This window comes from Littorina saxatilis, linkage group LG4 (genome assembly GCF_037325665.1).
Source record: "Littorina saxatilis isolate snail1 linkage group LG4, US_GU_Lsax_2.0, whole genome shotgun sequence".
NCBI lineage: Eukaryota > Metazoa > Mollusca > Gastropoda > Littorinimorpha > Littorinidae > Littorina > Littorina saxatilis.
In genome coordinates this window covers 46,304,879-46,328,175 of record NC_090248.1, presented here as the reverse complement: position 1 = coordinate 46,328,175, position 23,297 = coordinate 46,304,879, and the positions used below count along the sequence as shown (strand labels likewise).

At 41.3% G+C, this 23,297-nt stretch overlaps 1 protein-coding gene across 1 annotated transcript in view; it reads left to right on the top strand.

Moving 5' to 3' along the window:
- LOC138963680 (uncharacterized) overlaps window positions 1-13,440 on the top strand; it is a 43,414-nt gene extending 29,974 nt beyond the window's left edge. Inside the window, exons 13-21 of the mRNA XM_070335528.1 lie at window positions 229-1,346; window positions 1,649-1,696; window positions 2,393-2,523; window positions 4,551-4,735; window positions 5,262-5,437; window positions 6,781-6,883; window positions 10,257-10,373; window positions 11,275-11,290; window positions 13,003-13,440. Coding sequence (XP_070191629.1) covers window positions 229-1,346; window positions 1,649-1,696; window positions 2,393-2,523; window positions 4,551-4,735; window positions 5,262-5,437; window positions 6,781-6,883; window positions 10,257-10,373; window positions 11,275-11,290; window position 13,003 — 1,895 coding nt within the window. The 3' untranslated portion in view covers window positions 13,004-13,440. The remainder of the gene's footprint in view (window positions 1-228; window positions 1,347-1,648; window positions 1,697-2,392; window positions 2,524-4,550; window positions 4,736-5,261; window positions 5,438-6,780; window positions 6,884-10,256; window positions 10,374-11,274; window positions 11,291-13,002) is intronic.
- The last annotated feature ends 9,857 nt before the right edge of the window (window positions 13,441-23,297 follow it).

The window sequence follows — 23,297 nt, the reverse complement described above, 5'->3', positions numbered from 1 at the left end:
GAATTAAAGCATGAATATTTTCAGGAAGAGCTTTAGAACCATCTTATTGTGTTTTCAGTAAGAGCTTTAGAACCATCTTATTGTGTTTTCAGGAAGAGCTTTAGAACCATCTTATTGTGTTTTCAGGAAGAGCTTTAGAACCATATTATTGTGTTTTCAGGAAGAGCTTTAGAACCATCTTATTGTGTTTTCAGTAAAAGCTTTAGAACCATCTTATTGTGTTTTCAGTCAAGGAGCTCAGAACCACCTCAGGAGGGCCTCGCTCAGGAGTTGACCCTCGGGTGCTCGCGGCCCAGCTGGAAGAGATCCAGGAGACCTCCTCTCCTGCCGAGCACACCGAGTCTCCTGTCTCCTCCCAGCAAGGACCCCCCACCCCCTCCATGTCTTCCCCCTGCAGCACCCCCCGCTCGGATCCTACCTCCACCTCGTCGGACAAGCAGCGGCCATCTGGCGGCAGGCACACGCCGGATCGTCGCGACAGAGACAGGAAAGGAGGAGACGGAGGAGGGAGAGGAGGAGGTGGAGGGGGAAGTGGAGGAAGTGGGAGTGGTGGTGGAGGGGGAGGAGGAGGAGGGGAGAGGCACCACAGACGCAGCGCGCGCCACCACAGAGACAGAGACAGCGACCGGGGAGAGAGGGAGCGAGACAGAGACAGGGATCGAGGGCAGAGAGAGAGAGACGGGAAGGAGGCGAGAGACAGAGTGGTGGAAAGGGACGGTCGCGACTCCCGTGGGGAGAGAGATGGTCGCGACTCCCGCGGGGAGAGAGACGGTCGAGACTCCCGGGGGGAGAGGGAGAGAGATCGCGACAAACCGCGAGACCGTGCGGACTCTTCCTCATCCAGCAAGGCTCGGCGTCACCATAATCACGAGCGAGACCGTGACCGCGACCGAGAGAGGGACCGAGAGAGAGACAGAGATAACGGAGAGCGAGACAGAGACAGAGACCGGCGTCACAAAGACACAGCCTCCGACTCCACCGCGACCGCCACCAACACCAACAACCACCATCACCACCACCACCACCACCGTTCTCAATCCCAGCTTCCCTCGGACGGTTCTGAGGACAGCGCGCTTCCGCCGAGCAGCACCAGTACCACAGCTTCTTCCATCTCCACCGCCGTCGCTGCAGCCCCCACTACCACAGCTGCCGCAACCACGACGGCGACACCGACCATCACCACTGGCGCGCCGACGACCAGCAGTGCTGACCTACAAAGCAACGACAGACGAAGGAACGCGGCGCCTGCATCACCAGAGCTTGCCCCCAGGAACCAAAAGCCTTCCAAGAAGAACAAGTCCAAAGAAGCCAAAGAGGCCAAACAGGCGAAGGAGGACGCTGCAAAGGTGAGTGTTGTACTTGATGGATGAATGGTTGTGTTGGTTGGTTGGTTGATGTGCAGCTGGTTGGTTGGTTGGTTGATTGGTTGGTTGGTTGGTGTGTGGGTGGGAGGTTAGCTGTGGATATGACTTCGACCATTCATTGATTTAGATTGTATAGTATTCATGCGCAAAATCTTTCTGTACGCGTGGATTTCATTCGACACCTAAATTGGAAAACCAACCATCTCTTCTGCTTAAGTTAAACTTTGGATCGGGCTTTTTTTTTTGGACACTTGATGTACAATCTTATGTTTTGTGGTCTGCAGGCTCCAACCATCATGAGGCCGGAGGACAAGGGGCAAGGTGCAATACAGGTAAGTGCTGCCTTAGTTTGTGCGTCAAAGAATTCTGCAAATAGAGTTTTATCTTTATTTTTTTGTGGTCATAGACAACTCTTCTACCTTGACCAGCTCTCTGAATTGAGAGGCATTTTATTTTCATTAGGCGATTTCCGAAATACCCTTGCTTTTAGTGAGACAAACAGTCCACGAGTCAGTTACTAGCGAGCGGAGTGTCTGAAACACGAGGACATGGAGCACGTGTGGAGTATTTGTCTCACAAAAAGCAAGGATATATTTACTCTTTCAAAACACATGCAAACCCGACAGAGTTATTTCCGATTATCGTTCATTCTAAACGGGATTGTAATATTGACCTGGGTAACCTGTTTGTGTGTTGAGTAACTTTTCAAACTCAGGTGTTTCTTCCGTTGTTGTGTGATCTTTTTACTTCATTGCACATATCACTGTTGACTATAGTTTTGATTAACAATGATTGTGTGTTCTTTTGATTCTATAATCATGATGCAACAATGATAATGGTTTTGTTTAATTCTATTGTCATGCTGCAAAAATTATAGGGTTTTTTCCTTTTTTTCTGTAATCATGCTGCAACAATGATAGTGTTTTACATGTCCGCAGTCCTGTTGCAACAATGTTAGGCTTGTATATCATTTTAATTCTATGATTATGCTGCACCAGTGACAATTGTTTTGCGTGTGTCCCTTGCAGTTGCAGCTTAGTCATGACGACTATGACAACACACTGAACGTGCACGTGATACAGGCCGTCAATCTCAGGCCGCGAGACATTAACGGGCTGTCCGACCCCTTTGTCAAAGTCTACCTCCTGCCTGGCAGAGGGTAAGTTATAATGGATGGATTAGAATACTGAGAGAGGAGGAGGAGAGAGAGAGAGAGAGAGAGAGAGAGAGAGAGAGAGAGAGAGAGAGAGAGAGAGAGAGAGAGAGAGAGAGAGAGAGAGAGAGAGAGAGAGAGAGAGAGAGTGAGCCCTCATAAAGATGAAGAAGAACAACGATTATAGAAAAAGGTCCAAACAATATAGAAAGTACAATTACATTTTTTTTTATTTTTATCTTTTCGCAAATCTTACTATGACAATGGCCTTTAAATGTCAAAATCAAAAGTGTGTGTGTGTGTGCATGCGCGCGCGCGCGTATGTGTGTGTGTGTGTGTGTGTGTGTGTGTTCTGTCTGTCGAGCCGTCCATTCGTCCGTATGCCTGTCTGTCTGTAAAATAGCTAGATTTAGAGAGAACAAAGTCCACCACTTTCTCTTCGCCACCTCATTTTCTCTTGCCCGCTGGGATGCGCGCGCACAACGCGCGCACAACAAAACTCAACAGTGCGTGTTAAAAAGTGTCGCGGTTTAGACTGACGCCAGCAGAGAAGTTCTGTTCGCAGAAGAAGCGCGATGTGCGATGTGTGTTATGTGCGATTAATTTGCAACCCGAAGCTCTACTCACACAATTTATAACTGTTCAAAGTGAGACAGTTCACAAATTAAGGTCTGCCCTATAAATATAAGTATTCTATTTATATTAGGGAAGAAATAGAACTCGTGAAGCGGCAACCGGCCCCGGGCCACCATCTTTGATTTTCCCAAGCGCAACCTAGGCAAATGTATGCTACAGAAATGCAGTGAAAGATCGACTTTAGTGTCCACTCCAGACCTTAAAGTAGGAAGATATGAACAGTTAAAATAACGATCAGGTAACCTATATCCAATAGATTAAAGGTTTTCATACAGAAATAACCAAAACATGATTACAAAATCAACGAAAGTAGATTCGTAGAATCGCCCAAATCAACGAAAGTCGTTTGTGTTTTTGGTGTGAACTTTGTTTCACCGCCAACCGGAAATGACGTATACGCAACATTTGTGATGTAGCACTTCCTTATATGGCACAAAACGAATGTGGTTGGTTGAAAAAAGACTGTACTAAATAAGCCTAATGTTTCAAAGTGTGCACTGCTTTCACATACTGGCAGAACTTATGCTTGTTTGGAAGACAACAGCATGCAAGAATAACCGCCTTAGACCTTTACTTAATGTCCACTCACCGTGTGTCTCTTTAAGCGGAAAACCCAAGATGGTGCCGGCTCATGGCGACTCGGTGTGGAGTGTGCCTTGGTGTTTCCACACCAGGACAAATTCAAATGGCTGTTATGCTACATGGCGAAATACATTCTTGTTCTTGTTCTTGTTCTTGTCATTCTCAGCCATCCCTTCCTCCGCCTCTTCCTCCTCCCCTTCCCTCGTCTTTTTCTTCTTCTTACGATCCCCCCCCCCCCCCCCACCTCCATCCTCGTACTTCCTTCATCTCATCCCTCTCCTAATATTTTCCGTACCTGCTCCTCCTACTACTTCCCCTGCCCCTCCGCCTCCCCTTCCCCTATATCTTTTCGTATCTTTCTTATCCCCCCTTCCTCGCACTTCTTTCATCTCAACTCTCTCTTGCTATTTTCTGTAGCTCTTACTTCTCTTGCCCCTCTCCTCCTCCTCCTCCTGCACCAACCCCCCCCCCCCCCCCTTTCTTTTTCTTCTCCTTCTTACCCCCCTTTCCACGCTCTTCCTTCATCTCAACCCTTTCCTACTATTTTCTCTACCTCCTCCATCTCTTACTTCCCATACCCCTCCTCCTCCTCCACCTCCCCCCCCCCTTTCTTGTTCTTCTCCGTATTATCTCCCCCTTCCTCGCACTCCCAACCCCTCTCCTACTATTTCTCTACCTTCTTCACCTCCTACTCCCCCCCCCCCCCCCACTTCCCCCCAGGCCCGCAACCCCCTCCTCCTCCCTCTCTTCTTTCTCTCTCCTCCTACTTTAGAAGCCTCGCGCATTGAAGGTTCTTGCCTCTTGCTTTTTTGCAGGCCAGAGAACAAGCGGAGGACGAAGCACATCGCGCGCACGCTGAACCCGGAGTGGCACCAGACCCTGGTGTTCCAGGACGTGGCCAGGGGGGAGCTGCAGAACAAGGTGCTGGAGCTCACCGTCTGGGACTACGACCGCTTCAAGGCCAACGACTTCCTGGGCGAGCTCATTCTCGAGTTGTCTGGTGAGTCCAGGGAATGATTGCTCTTCTGTTTGGGTGAGGGTCCTTTTTTCTTTCAATGACTTCCTTGGCGAACTCATTCTGGAGCTGTCTGGTGAATCAATGGAAATGACTGCAGAGATGGTCTGTGTGGATTGCACATCTGCTTTGGGTTCGAGTCTTTCATTGTCTTTCTTTCAATGACATTTTGGGTCTTCTTATTTGATTTATGTCTGTTAGAATGCTTGACAAAACAGAGGACCTATGGCGAATTGAGAGTTTTTATCAATTGTAATTTTTGAAATAGGAGGCGACATACATGATCTCATTTTTGGGGCAGCAGGCCTTGATAGTCTGATAGCAGCATGATATTACAGGAAGAGACTATTAATCGTTGTTGGCAAAGGCCTAAACTTTCATCAATAAGTTCAAGTATAAGATCGGCGGGGGGGAGGGGGGTGTCCTTTGGCGACATTTTGCACGGACGTGCTAGGTGTAGGGAACGAATATGCATTTACAGATTCGGAAGTTGTTTTCTTTTTTTGTGCAGAATTTGGTTTCCTTGACAACAAGCCCCACTGGTACCCTCTGAGGGACCATGTCGCCATCCAGAGCTTTGAGCTACCTAAGTCTTCCGTTCCGCCGCCCTTGACCTCCGCTAGCCCTGACCCCAGTAAGATCAAGGGCAAATCTCCGCGGAACGTCAAGCGCGGAGCGTCGTCCCCGGTAAGGGAAAACATAGATTTGTTCCACGTTGTAGTTCTGATACAGATTCCTGTGGTATTTGTCGGAAAGCTTCTGGAGATGAAGCACTTTCCATTCCATCCGGTGCCAGGACACTGGTTCCGCATACCTGTCACGTACTCTGTTACACATGTCTTATGCATTTAGAGCGCTTACTTATCATTTATTTATCAGATTTCCAGTCCATCTATTTCCAAAGCAATTGAAGCGATACTCAAAGTCGTTTGTTGCCTAGACGTGAAACGAGAAATGTACAGTTTAGATTAAGTGCCAAGTCTGAGGTTGAGTAACCTTCTGATTTCCATTTCTTTGGTGTTGGCATGGTATTAGGCGGAGAGATGTTGAGCTATCAGAAAATCGTGTCACTGTGCATGATATTAGATTGGTGTGATCTTATATAGAGGAACAATCTGTGTTGAGATTGAAGCTAACCCTGCTCTTGTAAACCCAGAATTAGCCGTAGTCTTTGATACGATATATGCCATACTAGATGATTACCGGCTTCGCCGGGTACCGGCTTCGCCGGGAAGAGGTAAAGCCGAATACCAGGCTGCGCCTGGGACCCGGCTTTGCAGGGTGTACGCCGGCTTCGCCGGCGCACGAAGGAAAGGAGATAAACGCGCAAAACACTGGAGACCTTCTAAAAATAGTAACGTGCAGTGACCTAAAAATAGTAACGTAGTAACGGGAATATGGATTGACGCCACACGGAGGAAGGGAGATAATCGCGGCTGAAAACACTGGAGAAGATAAGGAAGAGTTACTGGTAGTGGATCCAGACAAAAAACAACAAAATCGGTTCAGCGTGCACAGCGCTGCGCGTTGAGAGCACGTGTTGAAATATCTCATCGATGAGGTTGTGTCCGGGGTGTAGCTGAATACGGTGTCCAAATTTGAAAAGATCCACCGAGAACTTTGGCCGTGCATCGCGAACAGACAGACAGACAGACACTAGTCGTATATATATAGATGTGTGTATGTATAGCTGTGTCTGTAATCCTGAATGATACCGGTACCTCTGGTTTTCTTGTTGTAGTTGTTATTGTTGATGACATTTGAAGAGTCGGTATTCACATCCAGCTCAACTCAGCTCAGCTAACGTATGCTCGGATTTTGTTTTTTTGTTTGTTTTTGCATTGTAAATGATGCATTCAAATCCAGCTCAACTTATCTTAGCTTTGTTTTTCTGTTTGTTTTAGTTTTTTTGTTTTTGCGTTGTAAATGATGCATTCAAATCCAGCTCAACTTGTCTCAGCTTTGTTTTTTTGTTTGATTTTGTTTTTTGTTTTTGTGCATTCAAAATGATGCAATCATGTCCCTTACAGAGACTGGCAACGAACGTTGTTACCCAATCAGCCCCAGACAGTGACATGGGACCTCGAAGGCGATCTATGGGGACTCTGGCGGAGTCGGACGCACGCTCTGGGTGTAAGTAATGAAACGTTTTTCTCTTTGTTTTTCTTTTGTGCAGTCCAGAGTTTGTAATGAAGTCAAAAAGTTACTTTTCGTATACTTTGACATAGATATGCGCGTGTGAACGCAAGTTATTCCCTAGGAGGCGCGCACGCTCTGAAAACTCACGCACTTTCTTATTTCCGTTGTGCTTTCTCGTTCAAAGGTGTTGGCTAATTCCTTTCTTCTAACTAACTAGGCTATTATCTAGCTAATTTGTATGCGTCTGTAGGTGACAGTTTTGTAGTAAACTTTGTATAGGGTGCACTTAACACTGTGCTGTTCAAGTGTTAGTTTAATAACCACTTTATGAATTCGGTTGGGTTTTCTAGTGTATAGTTTAGTTCTTTCAAACACATCAGTCAGTCGTAGTTGTGCATTTATAGGCAGTGGCATTTCGGAATCTACCTTTTATTCTTTTGTTGAACGCATTGTCATACTTTGTGTTCAATCATGACGAAGTGCACTTGAACGGCGAATGAACAGTTTTCTATTATTGTCTCTTTGCGTAAAAATACATTTCGGAAAATCTAATCCGTCGGTGAGTTTCATCTCTTTATCAGCGACAGTCGTACCACCAGTTTCCCGTGGTCTCTTTTTAACTGGCTCCTCTCTCTCTTTCTCTCTTTTCTCCCCCCCCCCCCCCCTCCCCTCCCTCTCGTCTCTCTCTAACTCTCTTTCTCTCTCTCGCATAATATTATTGTGACTTTCCGGTAAATATTGTGCAAGGGATATGTGTTTGCCCAAATTGTCAGCTGAATATTGGATGCAGCTACCATTTCCTGTGCTTTCATTTTTGAACGGTTCATAAAGGGACATAACACAGTTCTTTTTCTGCCTCTCCTAAAGCAAGACTCACCCAGACCCACCTACCCTACCTCCTTTTACCTCCTTTTCTCGTGTGTTTGATGTTCTTGTCCTGCTTGTCAGTCTCTTTATCGGATATGTTCTGAGGTCATTTGATTTTCACAAGTGCTTTTGCTCCTAGCGGCTCTCACATAATTAATGAACTTATTTTTGTAACGTGAGGCCAAACAAAAATATGTCTGAATATGTAAATGAAGGCTGAAGAGCAGGCAGCTTTCTAAAAGGACTCTTGCAAATTTCTCCATTCTCCGTATATTTATTTTGGTATTAAGAAAATAAATGGCAACAACACTGTAACATAGGCCCTACGTTTCTTGTCAAGAATCTCTGTTTTTGAATAATTTCAGAAGGCCTACATGAGATCGAAATGGTTTTAGACAATAACTGATGCTTTTGTTCAACAAATTTGAAATTATGCTATTGTGCTGATTTCAACAGTCCAACAACGTAACTCATGTTCTGATCAGGACTGACGGTTATGTTTCCCATGCAGCGTTTCATGTGTTTGTTTTCCCTTTCTGCTGCACAGACACCACTCCCGTTGTTGTAGTACGTCACTTCCTGTCGTCCTTTGTATCTTGTTTCCGCTTCCTGCACCATAGACAGGTAGACAACTCTTTCATCTCTGATTGAATGGTTGCACGCCGTTACGTCCCTTGATTGAGTCAGCCTTCAGGGTTGTCTTACTTCGTTTGGAACGATTTGAATGGAAGGCAGTTTGTCGGATCTTGGTTTTTCTCTTGCTGAAAATTTGGATATGTTTCGCTTTCGGAATCGTTTGCTATGTTAGCAAAAGGATAACTCCGTGTTAGGTTGCTTTTGTCCTTTTGCTGAACTTATTTTTACTGAGAAAGTTTGTTTCAGCATGAGTTGTTTGTAGTTGGTTCGAAATGTTGTAGAAGAGAGCTGAATTCTACAGCGAGAATTTTAACAGAACGCTAAAACAGAGCTAAGTCTGAAACTTAGTGGCTTACTGTATTAGATCGTGAAAGTAAAGCATGTGGCGTAGATTTCGGTTTTCATTTTCTACTATATACAATCAGAGACGAATATGAGTGCGTCTATTTGCATGCTATGTGAAACCATTTTCAAAATACCCAATTTACAAACACACACATAAGTTCATTTACTGCGCCAGTGTTCTGAAACGCCATGGTTCATTGTCTGTTTTCAAATCGCATGGTAACTGAATGGTATTATATGTAGAATGTAATGGTGACTGAAGAATCAATGTGGAAAAATAAGAAAAGAAGTCGGTGATGAGTTGATTCTTTACTGAAAACAAAAAACAAACATGACGTTTCGGATCATAGATCCTTCGACAGATCAAAAAAAGTGAATGGAAATACGTCACATTATATGTACTTATCCATGTGATTAGTTCGTTTGCTGTTTTAAGAAGTGTTTGTGCCATTTTGTCCAAAGGTGCTTTCTTGCTTCAGTTATCATTTCGTATACTGCCTATGTATTCCTATTTACTGTGTGGTCAAGTTTCGTGTCTCTGGCGCATGGAATATACAATCAGCTCATTCAGAGGGTAATATGTTCTTTCCAGATGCCATCAGTGTTAAATGTAATAATCAGACTAATAAGCCATGTTGTCATGGTCACTTATCTAGACTTAGTTGTAGATTCACAAAGGTGTATCATGTCTTAAAGTATAACTCCATATCGCTGATGCTAAAGTCTAATATTCATTTCTGCTTTGCCTCTATATCTCTCCCTCTCTCCCTCTCGGTCTCTCTCTCTCTCTCTCTCTCTCTCTCTCTCTCTCTCTCTCTCTCTCTCTCTCTCTCTCTCTCTCTCTCTCTCTCTCTCTCTCTCTCTCTCTCTCTCTCTCTCTCTCTCTCTCTCTCTCTCTCTCTCTCTCTCTCTTCGAGAGTCAGTATGTTTGCAGTCAGTGTGTGTGTGTGTGTGTTTATGTGTGTGTGTATGTGCGTGCGTGCGTGTATGTGTGTGTGTGTGTGTGTGTGTGTGTGTGTGTGTGTGTGTGTTCGTTAGGATGGGGAGTTGCGGGCACAGGTGGACTGTAGTGTTTAGATGCTTTTGACGAACTTTATCGTATGGAGAAAAATATCACTGTTATCTATTCGGTAGTTTGTAAACGAAACTGATACGAACATTCCCTCTTGTGTTTGTCTAGCCTTATTTGCATGTATGCAAATGTCACATGATCTATCCTTGTCTGCACATAATCAGACAAACAAGAATTGTAGGTTATTGGAACGTTTAATTATTGACAAAACAGACAAGTACAATAATTATTGACAAAACAGACAAGGACAATAATTATTGACAAAACAGACAAGGACAATAATTATTGACAAAACAGACAAGGACAATAATTTGTTTTGTCAATAGTTAAACGTTCCAATAAACTACCATTCTTGGTTTTTTTAATTCTGAATTTTGGAACGTTAGAAGTCTATCTGTTTTTGGAATCTTGTTTGCATAATTATATGCACATTTTCTGTTTTCCCAGCACCCCCCGCAGGGGACAAAGATCGTCTCGGACGGGAAGTGGCGTCTGCGACCAGCTCGCCCACATCGAGACGCAAACCTCGAGACTCTAAGTCTCCTATCAAAACAAGGTCAAACGGTAAGTCAGAGCTAAGTTTTCCCAATGAATGTTGAATGTTACCGCAGGCATACTAGCGCCACGAGTGAACATTGCAGCGAAGATCTCAGAAACAAGGAAAAGTTAAGGGGCTTACTGTCCGTCAGGTCTAAATTGCCTATATTGGACATGACTTGGTTTATACGATACAAAGGGACGTAGGCGTTCTAAATATATCCCCTGAAATCGGTGTATGCCTGCATAAATGGCGGGGGAAAACCATCGTACACGTAAAAGCACGTGGTAGTTTCAGCCCATGAACACAAAAGAAGAAGACGTTTGAAATATTGACCACAACGTGAGTAATTAGTGAGAGTATTTCGGAACCAACCTCCTGGCAGCTGAGAGAATAATAATCGCTGTAATGAGCAAGCGAATGACATGGGAATGTCAACCTTACGCAATGGTTATAGCAACGAGTTGTATGTGATAAACTGAGAAAAGAGATAGGACGAAACGAATACGCGAATAAAGATGGGTAGAAGTTAATGCATGACTGAACGAGAGAATGAATGAACGAATATAGGGATGGGTGATTGGATGAATGAGTGAATGAAATTATGTCGAATGAATGAATGAATGAATGAATGTTCCTTTGAAAGGCCTAGCCACAATACCGCTATTTAAGTCAAACCGTTCAGTGTTTATTGCCATTTTGGGTAGATCTTTGCAACAATGGTAGTAGTAAAAGATTTTTGGAAGTATTATTAATTTGATGTTTGCGTTTTGTTCAGTTTTCTAACATCATTCATAAAGTAGTTTTGAGTTTGATTCGTCTTTCGATATAAACGGAAGGTGTTACATGTAGCTGTGCGTTTCGGAAATGTTTCTGTTGACGATAACACATATTTCAATTAATGTATTGGTTGCTCTATTGTTGCAGGACTATTGTATAGATGGTAAGTATGGATGGTTTTACATTTAGTCAAGTTTTGACCAAATGTTTTAACATAGAGGGGGAATCAACATGAGGGTCGTGGTGTATGTGCGTGTGTTTGTGTCTGTGCGTGTGTGTGTGTAGAGCGATTCAGAGTAAACTACTGGACCGATCTTTATGAAATTTTACATGACAGTTCCTGGGTATGATATCCCCAGACCTTTTTTCATTTTTTTGATAAATGTCTTTGATGACGTCATATCCGGCTTTTTGTAAAGGTTGAGGCGGCACTGTCACACCCTCATTTTTCAATCAAATTGATTGAAATTTTGGCCAAGCAATCTTCGACGAAGGCCGGACTTTGGTATTGCATTTCAGCTTGGAGGCTTAAAAATTAATTAATGACTTTAGGGTCATTAAAAATCTGAAAGATGTAATTAAAATTATATTTTTTATAAAATGATCAAAAATTACGTTCATCTTATTCTACATCATTTTTGATTCCAAAAACATATAAATATGTTATATTCGGATTAAAAACAAGCTCTGAAAATTAAAAATATAAAAATTATGATTAAAAATAAATTTCCGAAATCGATTTAAAAACAATTTCATCTTATTCCTTGTCGGTTCCTGATTCCAAAAACATATAGATATGATATGTTTGGATTAAAAACACGCTCAGAAAGTTAAAACGAAGATAGGTACAGAAAAGTGTGCTATGCAGCACAGCGCAACCACTACCGCGCTAAACAGGCTCGTTAATTTTACTGCCTTTAGCACGAGCGGCGGACTACGGTCATTGTGGAAAAATGTAGTGCGTTCAGTTTCATTCTATGAGTTCAACAGCTTGACTAAATGTCGCCTTACGCGACTTGTTATTGTTGTCTGTTCTCTTTGTTTGTTCTCTCCCTCTGTCTCCGTCTCTGTCTGTATGTCTTTCTCTATCTCACTATCTTTGCCTCTTTCTGTGTATCTCTCTCCTGTTTCTATCTCTCCGCCTCTCTCCCTTTGTTTCTCTCTCTCTCTCTCTCTCTCTCTCTCTCTCTCTCTCTCTCTCTCTCTCTCTCTCTCTCTTTCTCTCTCTTATATATATTTTTTATGTTTATACTCGACCATTATTTTGATGTTTTATTAGTTTAATACTTTGATGAGGTATGTGCGCAGTCTTTGCTTTTGTTTACAATTATTCTCTGAATATGTTCCAAGGACAGGTTGGAAGATTAGGCTAAGCCTAAAACCTTTATCCTTATGTAATAAAGTTCTGAGTTCTCTCTCTCTCTCTCTCTCTCTCTCTCTCTCTCTCTCTCTCTCTCTCTCTCTCTCTCTCTCTCTCTCTCTCTCTCTCTCTCTCTCTCTCTCTCTCACTATCTATCTATCTATATATCTATCAATCACTCATAACAACTACATTTAACACTGATCTGTATTTCTTTTTTGTCTTTTGCTGATCAATGCTTTAATGCCTATGTGTGCGTTCATGTATTTTAATAGCTGAGACGTTGTATTACAAAGCCTAAGAACACTGTCCATATAATACCTAACTTGGACAGTTTAGAGCAGAGTCCTCTACAAAAAAATCTCTTTTTGTTGTTGCTCTTTTTAATATAAAGATTACAATTTTCACTCAAAACAAAGACAACAAGCATTGCAGTAGAAAAATTCATGCACATGATGCTTAATTATGAGAGAGAGAAAATATATATATATGTGTCACCATACTGTTTGTTCCAGATGATCTTGATGATGAAACGGAATATACGTATATAGATTTCAAATGTATTTAGTGATCTTCAACAAAGCTCAAGAAACATGTAAGGATGTTCTACCTTCGCAGTCAACAGTTCCAGCTGCCACACAAGAATGACGAACTGCCGCTGCGAATGACGTTTGGGACAATGACGTAATCAGAACACCTGCATGATATCATTTGTGTTGATGTAAACAAACCTTGTGTTGTACACAATTATTAATGTCTTATAAAACGATGTTTGACCTATGTATGATTGGTGATGCATCGGACTATTGGTTTAAGCGTGTTTTTATTAATTTCTTGTATACATGTTATATACAGTAACAACATTAAGAACGTTAACAAGCAGACTGCTTATGGACACGTTCTATCGGACTATTCTTCATGTTACTTTTCCTTGTTTGTTTGTTTGTTTGTTTGCTTTAACGCCCAGCGGACCACGAAGGGCCATATCAGGGCGGTGCTGCTTTGACATATAACGTGCGCAACACACAAGACAGAAGTCGCAGCACAGGCTTCATGTCTCACCCAGTCACATTATTCTGACACCGGACCAACCAGTCCTAGCACTAAGCCCCATAATGCCAGACGCCAGGCGGAGCAGCCACTAGATTGCTACTTTTCCTTGGATACGTAGAATAATATGCTCCTACTTTTAAGTAGATGAACGAATGTGGGCGCTTAATGACCTTATTATTATCTCAAAAACACCACACGATCTTGGAAATATTGAAATATTGATATATCACTTCAAAAACTAGCATTATGTATCGATTGGAGATTGGATTTCCCTTCTTTGAGTCATGTGACGTCAGAGGCCTACAAAACTTTATAATTGGGCGTTTCAGGTTGACCGAAACTTTAAAGGAACTACAAAACACACGTCATGTGTTTGATTGCATACATGTGTGTGTGCTGTTCAATGTCAAAACAACAACAAAGTCAGTACATGACGTGTGTTTTGTAGTTCCTTTGAAGTTTCGGTCAACCTGAAACGCCCAAATATGAAGCTTGTGTGTTTGATTGCATGTGTGTGTGGGCTCGTTCAATCGTCAAAACAACAACAAAGTCATAGTACCTGAAAGGAATTCGATCGATACATAAATGTTATTTGCGTGTTTGACCAAAATATGACATTTTACACAGATCTCGACAGTCATTGTTCACCTCGACCGCTAGCGCGGTCTCGGAGAACAATGACTGTCTCGATCTGTGTAAAACAGGCATATTTTGGTCAAACACGCAAATAACGTATAGTATTTTGTATTGCGGTTTAAGGTCATTTTAAATAACAGTAAGATATGGAGATAGTGCAATCACTACTTTGTTGACTAGAAACTAACGATTTTGTAGCGTCTCGTATCTTTACCTGCTATTTGTTCCGAGTTCATCCGATGTGTACTACAGTACAAATGCTGGTGTGGGTGTTGTTAGAATTGACTGAAGCACCGAATGATTATGATATTCAGACTCAACTGCATATTTCTGTCCACAAAATCGTTTCCCTCGCAGAACTTTCGACACAGTTTGACCAATGTAGGTCCATTTCCCTTGTTCAAACAGTATTGTTTCGCTTGACATTTCGGATACTGTGAAACCAAGCAAGTTTTACTCGAATTGCTTGAATGGGAAGATGGGCTTAACTTTTGTAAACACACAAAAGAAAACGGTCGTCTGTCTCTACAGTTCATGTGACGATGCCTTTTTGAGGACAAGACATGCATGGACAAAAGAACATCAGGAATTTTCGAATACAAATATATTCCTGATAGATGTCCTGATTTTCGAAACATCCACGAGGTAAATAATTATATTGGAAAACTGGTCTCGTCCACTTGGTTTCAAAGCAGGCACACGTCGAGAGCCGTCGGAATGATCATCATAGCTCAAGTTTTGTGAGTGTAAGATGTAAATGAATCATCAGAAGAATGTGAAGAAGATAACTAAGTACAAAGAGTAACGTTTTGGCATTCATAGTCCTTCGGGTTTAATTTGACCTCAATAAGTTTATTGTCATCTTTTAATTATATACAAGGTAGTGTATCCTTTGTGGAGTATCACATTTTATTCTCCTGAATATCTGTATTCATTGAGATGTTCATTGTTTCTCATTGCATTGTAAATAGCACACCTTAAACTGTGATATATATTATATCTACCATGGACAGTGTCTCTAAGCATTATGTTTGATCTGATTTGCATACTAATCAAAGAGGTTAGCCATGAATATTATTGTGTGATGTACATTGCGCTTTCTCCTGTTCCGTTCTTGTTCTTCAGAATCTGCCACTAATGTGTTATTATTCTGTTCCTTATGCTAGTTGTAAGATTTTGTGAATTATAATAGTCTTTCGTATTATTTATCTTTCCTTTCATTCTGTGACATGGGATACCATGTGTCATAATGACGGACATAGAACTGATCAATAGTTTTCAGTATTCCTCATCTCTGCTTTCTTTTTGTTACATTGGGCACACATCAAACATGTGTCCCAATGACGGACTTGATTTTGTACATATTAACCATAACTTATTTAATCAACGCACATTTGTTGTATGTGTATTTGCATGACGTAAACAGCGTCTCTTTCTTGTCACATTGTCATGCGAAACGTTACCACTAATACTTGATCTACTGACTACTTGAACCCTTGCATATTCATGTCAGACGATTTTAATCGTGTACCTGTACTCATTCACTATCATTTGTTTGTGTGTACATACATATTTAACTCTTTCATGTTTGTTTATTGATACAATGTCTTTGGGAGTCGTCCTTAGTTACTGAAACAAAGGCTTGTATGAATATTAAATCTGGATGTCTTTCTCTCTTCTTTGTAGAAACGAAAAGAAAGATTTATGGAGAGAATTTGGTTTTTGTTTTAAATATGAAATTGTTAATTCCTTTCTGCACAGATTTTGTTTTCCGACAGAGGGGGGAGGGGGTGAGGGCTGTTCATTCTAGGTCCTTCCAAACTTGTTTCAGGGTTATTTGTTCAAATTTAAGAAATATTTACTTGCCGTGCTGCTTCAAGAACAAACCTATTTTGCCAATTTGGTAACTATGGGCGACTCTATCTAAGTCACGGGTAATGACTATTAATATGTTTGAATTGAGTTGTGAGTTCTGAACATTCGGAAGCTTCAACAATGTATTATATTGATTGTGTTTGAATTATTTGCTTAATATTTTGACATGATGAAATCTTCTATCCAAGGTATTGATGTTTATTTTGACTGTTTGCTCATGTCTTTCTTCTTTCTTGCCTTGCGTTTTGGAAAGTAGACATAGAATTCACGCATGAGAGAAAGCAGAGTTGGTTGGATTGGTCTTTTTTTGAGGTGTTGAAATGTTTGGACGTTTTGTGAATATGGATGTACCTAGTTCTTTGAAGTAAAAGATTGTGTTTTTATTTTCATTTGGAATGATCACATAATTCATAGATATTACAAGTTGGTTGTCAGTTTGCTTACTCTGGTAATGCAGTTACTTCACATATTAGTGCCTGTTTGATGCAAGGTGTTTTCTTTCTTCTTATTTGTTTGTTGATACTGAAAGTGGGCTTTGAACATTCCATGTTTGCCGTCGCTCATGGGCTTAAGCTTTCTATGAAAACAAACAGATCTCGAGTGAACGCAAAAACAGTCTTTGCGTCGAAGTCAGTTTGACTTCAACGGTTCTGCATTCTGTCATTCTAAAAACAAAACAGCAACACACAATGTTTCTGTTATTGTGAAGCTCGGCTTCTGTGTACTACACACATTGTACAAAATATATGACCTCACTGCCATTTTGTTCTCGACAAGGTGTCTTTGCCCGCATTCCAAAATTTCGCCCCTGTGGCATGCATTTCCCGAGGGAGCTGTCGATCTTACGTCATTATTTGAAGGAAGGATAGATTGGTTTTTGCATGGAGGCGTGTGTTTTGTTCTTTGAAAATGTGTTGGTTTGTTACTTGGGCTTCTATCTTCGTGTTATTCTACCTGTTGTTTTTACATTTAGTAAAGGTATGACTAAATGTTTATACACAGACTGGGAATTGAGACGCGGGTGGTGGTGTATGTGTGCGAGTGTGTGTTTGTGTGAAGTGCGAATCCAAGAAAACTGCTAGACAGATCTTCATAAAACTTTACATTCAAATTCTTCCAGAAATAGTGAAAGTTGAGGCGGCACTGTACCCCCCGCGGGTAAGGGGGAAGAATTTACCCGATGCTCCCCAGCATGTCGTAAGAGGCGACTAACGAATTCTGTTTCTCCTTTTAACCTTGTTAAGTGTTTCTTGTATAGAATATAGTCAATGTTTGTAAAGATTTTAGTCAAGCAGTATGTAAGAAATGTTAAGTCCTTTGTACTGGAAACTTGCATTCTCCCAGTAAGGTAATATATTGTACTACGTTGCAAGCCCCTGGGGCAATTTTTTGATTAGTGCTTTTGTGAACAAGAAACAATTAACAAGTGGCTCTATCCCATCTCCCCCCTTTCCCCGTCGCGATGTAACCTTCGTGGTTGAAAACGACGTTAAACACCAAATAAAGAAAGAAAGAACAAGAAACAATTGACAAGTGGCTCTATCCCATCTCCCCCCTTTCCCAGTCGCGATATAACCTTCGTGGTTGAAAACGACGTTAAACACCAAATAAAGAAAGAAAGAAAGAAAAGGGGCGGCACTGTGACGACCTCATTTTTCAACAAAATGGATGGACAATTTTTGTCAAGCAAGCTTTAACTCAGTCCGGACTATGGGCATGCATTTTAGCTCGAAAGTTTAAAAATCAATAAATTAGTTTAAAGTTGTCATTAGAATGAAATTTTCACAAACAGATTTAAAATTGACTGTGTTGTATTTCTCACAAATTCTTAATAGAACAAAAAGACATGTTATGTTTACTTTGAAAATGTGTTCACAATCAAAGAAAAAAGGTTCATTATAGGTACTACGCTCGCATGCTTCGCAGAGACGACCGTGACCCGTCTCGGTCTTCAGCTAGCCAAGACTAACTACATGTACTCTAGGTGATGACTGGTTTTCAACGTTGATCTTTGAGTTTCAGGCCGACATATTGGCTACGTGTTTTGATATCGCTTGACGCGATGTGCTAATAATTTACATATTAATAGTTCCATGTATTAACTACTTGCCTGGTCGTTTGTAACCACGTGGCAATAATGTTTCACATTAAATCAATAAATAAATGTGTGTAGGTCTGTGTATATGTGTGTGTAACGTATGTCAGTGAGTCTATCTATGTGTTTGTACATGCATGTGTGTGTGTGAGCGCGCGCGCGTATGTGTTTGTGAGCGCGCGAGAGTGGGTGTGTGTGAGTGTGTGCGCGCATGTGAATGTTGTGCGTGCGTGCGTGTTTGTGTGTGTGTGTGTTATATTACGTGTATAATCAACCACGATATCATTTTATATGTACCGGTTCATTCATACTGTGCTTGTGAACTGGCACAGTTGCATATTCAGATTTCATCAGCGGCTGTTTAGCTATTGCTCTAGCTCATATTTCTCTAGTTCTAGCTAATTATTCATTCAATCGGATTTGTCAGTGAGTTGTGTATTATACGAGCGAAGATTTAGGTATTACGCTGTGTATATAGAAACTTTAGAACGTTGTTTTCTTCTCTCACAAATTCGCATGGATTTGAATAGACGATGTTCGGGAATAACTCTGTCGGGTTCATATGGGTTGTGAAAGAGTGAATACCCTTGCTTTTTGTCGGACAAATAAATTCACACGTGCTCCCGTCCATGTGTTTCAGACACACTCCTCGCTAGTGACTGTCCTGTGGATTGTTTGTCCTAGTAACACTCCTCGCTAGTGACTGTCCTGTGGATTGTTTGTCCCAGTAACACTCCTCGCTAGTGACTGTCCTGTGGATTGTTTGTCCCTGTAACACTCCTCGCTAGTGACTGTCCTGTGGATTGTTTGTCCTAGTAACACTCCTCGCTAGTGACTGTCCTGTGGATTGTTTGTCCTAGTAACACTCCTCGCTAGTGACTGTCCTGTGGATTGTTTGTCCCAGTAACACTCCTCGCTAGTGACTGTCCTGTGGATTGTTTGTCCCAGTAACACTCCTCGCTAGTGACTGTCCTGTGGATTGTTTGTCCCAGTAACACTCCTCGCTAGTGACTGTCCTGTGGATTGTTTGTCCCAGTAACACTCCTCGCTAGTGACTGTCCTGGGGATTGTTTGTCCCAGTAACACTCCTCGCTAGTGACTGTCCTGTGGATTGTTTGTCCCAGTAACACTCCTCGCTAGTGACTGTCCTGTGGATTGTTTGTCCCAGTAAAAGCAAGGGCATTCACTCTTTTGCGACCCTTATAAACCCGCCAGAGTTATTTCCGGAATTCGTGTATTACATTTCACAGTTTCAATACTAGATATGACTTGTCACGTTTACTCTGGGAGCGTCATCAGTATTTCAGCGATGTTGGGTCGTTGTGTGCGTAAAATCAATGTCATGTGTTATGAAAATGCCAGCGTTATCTTCACCTGTGAGTTCGGTATTCATAAGACGCGATTACATGTGTACAGATGGAAATAAAATTCTGCGATGTTAGTCGATGTTCCTATGAAAAAGTCTGTTGACCAACATACCCATGAAATAGAATTCCATTCGATCTTTTGTTGCGTCAACCTGTAACAAGTGTAACTATTATTGTTCGTCTAAGTTCAGTTAACCTCATAAACTGCCGACTTGCTTTGTTTTCCTTGGCAGATTGGTCTATCTGTTATACGTGTCTATGTGTAACAATCTCAAATCATATATAAACAATTCCTCTCTCATTTTTTCAAGCGTTGTGATTTAGTTTGAATTCTTCTGTGTTGACTGGCTGCTGTGTTTTGTTTTCTCAATGTATCATAAGAGTTCATTTGACATGATTTGTTAATGATTATTATGATTACAATCTGAAATATTTCAAATGTTTCCCTCTTTGATTGTGTATTGTGTGTGTGAGTGTGTGCGCGTGTGTATGTGTGTGAGTGTGTGTGTGTGAGTGTGTGCGCGTGTGTATGTGTGTGAGTGTGTGTGCGCATATGTGTGTGTGCGTGCGTGCGTGCGTGCGTGTGTGTGTGTGTGTGATTATAAAGCAAACATCGTTAGAACAGAGTGAGCAACAAATAAATAAACTTATACATAGAATACATTCAAACACCAGGAACAAATGTAAAAGCAGTCACTGTAGCAACCCATTAGAATTAAAAACAACAAGTACAAATATGAAAGCAAGGAACGAGGATATCAATACACAACATATATACAGAACACACAACCTGCATCCTGTAATTCTATGGAAGCAAGCACGTCTTACGTAAACCCTTTTAACAACAAATGTGTATCAGCAAGCACCTAGTATGTACATGCATAAAGACACACACTCAAGTAAACCTGTGCAAGCGAGCAAGCTGTGCATAAACCCAGAAGAACACATACTTATCAAGTAAACATATGGAAACAAGCATTCTGTGTTTACATATTTAAGCTAACAGAACACACACCTTACAAGTAAACCTGTGGAATAAAGCAGGCAACTAGTATATATTATTATTATGAAGTCTTATATCGCGCGCGTATCTCCAGACTCAAGGCGCAGGGATCTATTTATGCCGTGTGAGATGGAATTTTTTACACAATACATCACGCATTCACATCGACCAGCAGATCGCAGCCATTTCGGCGCATATCCTACTTTTCACGGCCTATTATTCCAAGTCACACGGGTATTTTGGTGGACATTTTTTATCTATGCCTATACAATTTTGCCAGGAAAGACCCTTTTGTCAATCGTGGGATCTTTAACGTGCACACCCCAATGTAGTGTACACGAAGGGACCTCGGTTTTTCGTCTCATCCGAAAGACTAGCACTTGAACCCACCACCTAGGTTAGGAAAGGGGGGAGAAAATTGCTAACGCCCTGACCCAGGGTCGAACTCGCAACCTCTCGCTTCCGAGCACAAGTGCGTTACCACTCGGCCAGCCAGTTCTTCGGACGCATAAGAACAAACACTAAAAAAAAAAACATATGAGAACAAGTACGCAAAGTGTAAATTCAGAAGAAATAATACACACCCAGCAAGTTAACCTGCGCAAACCAACTTGCAGTACATAAACCCACGAGAACACACTCACCAACGGGTACGCTCGGTCTTCGAGCAATCCTCCGAAACTATATATATATACATATATCCATGAGATAAAGCAATCAACACGTGGAATTAGCAATCAGTATATTATGGTTATAACTCGTGGAATTAGTAATCAGTATATTATGGTTAACTCGTGGATTTAGTAATCAGTATATTATGGTTAACTCGTGGAATTAGTAATCAGTATATTATGGTTAACTCGTGGATTTAGTAATCAGTATAATTATTATGGTTAACTCGTGGAATTAGTAATCAGTATATTATGGTTAACTCGTGGAATTAGTAATCAGTATATTATGGTTAACACGTGGAATTAGTAATCAGTATGTGACGATTTTACCGGTTGGTCTAGGGTATAGACGTTTAGTTGAGATGCACACAATCTCCTTCTGCGCTTACACTGTTTTCTCTTTCCCAAAGAATACACAACAGCGTTAATTTAGTTTGAACAATTTCTTTTATAATTAGCTAACTAGATATTGTTCAACATTTACAACATCCTCTATTTACTACAGGTTAATTAATAAATAGATGCCCACAATGGGAGAACACAAAGTCATTCTTCTTCAAAAGTTTCTGGTGACAAACACAGTTTCTAGGACATATGATGACGATGGGTTATAATGTTAGTCGCTTAGCTTGAGGTCGAAGAAATAATGAAGACAGGATGACGAACGGCAAATGTGGGGTCGACGAGGATCCAGTGACGAACAGGTCGACGACGCCAACAGTTACAGCAGGTTACACCAAGTGGTTATTCTTCGTCGACGTACAGGCACAGGCGGAAGGTACAGGTTAGCGAATTCAGTGTAGATATAGGTATACAAATAAAACAGCTGATCCAATCCTCGGTGAAGAGAATTCAGTGTCTGCACACAAAGTGTAGCATACTGTCAACAAATCGTTCATCTAGCAACATGTAAAATGAAACAGAACATGTTTCAGCATCTTGAGAAATGGAACACAAATTACCTATTCGTGTCATCTAATTTCTTCAAACAAACAGACAAATGATTACATGAACACACACTAGGATTGGCTTCATCAGAAAGTTACTGATTATGAATCGTTTACTGACCTGTCTAGAATCTTTCGTACAGGACTTCTTCGGGTCTTGACGAACAGACTGGAACTGATCGTTGGTTTCACGTTACGATAAATGTTGTCTGTTGCCAAGCAATTCCTAGGTTACATTGCTCTCGAGTGAACGAGAAGGTTATTAAACATGAAGCATGAGTCCCTAGCCCTGTTCTTTTCAGATTTAGGGCGTTACGGGACCCCCTCCATGCATTTCTGGTACGTTTTTTTTAGTGTGTTCTATGGCGTACACAACGCAGGGACGCACACTTTGGGGAGCCCTGCCAATCTTTGACAAATTGTGTAATATATACAACAATGCATATCTGCTTTACTTACGAGGTCACAAAAACAGCAGTGAAACAGAGTCTTGCGGGAAACAATATCCCTTAATACATTTCAACCACAAGCATTTTAATCACGTCCATTTCTCTCTTACACTCAAATATCCACCCTTCCGAAAAATGAGTATATTGCTTGTCTTCATTTTTACTTTCGAATGCAGACTTGATGCTGCATGTTTGGTATTTAACGGCATCCGAAGACCAACAACAATCCCAGGTAACAAAACACAATCATCAATAGGTACTAACATAAATACTCGAAATAATTACTTATAAATTGTGCACCATGTCTCCCTTTGCTTTAATATTTTAGAGCGAACTCGTCTATAGAGAGTTTAAACAAAAGAGGACAATAAACATCACCTTGTTTAACACCTAAGTACACTTAATGTATTCAGTCAAATTAACCCGAGATTCCGCAGGCCATTTAACAGTTTCAGGCATACTTTAAGTACAAAGAAACAGCTTTTCTTGTATGCAGTCTAACAAATTGGCCACAACAGGTTGCAATCAATTGAATCAAATGCTATTTGCGATTAAAGGTAAACTGTCTCTGTGCAAAAGCAAATAAAGTAAAGGGATGATTAACATTAGAATAGATATTTTCCAACTCAGCTGAACCTTTTCCGGTGGCATTATACCATTCCCTCCCTTCCTGAGAGACAGACAGACAGACAAACAGACAGAGAAGAGGGTGAG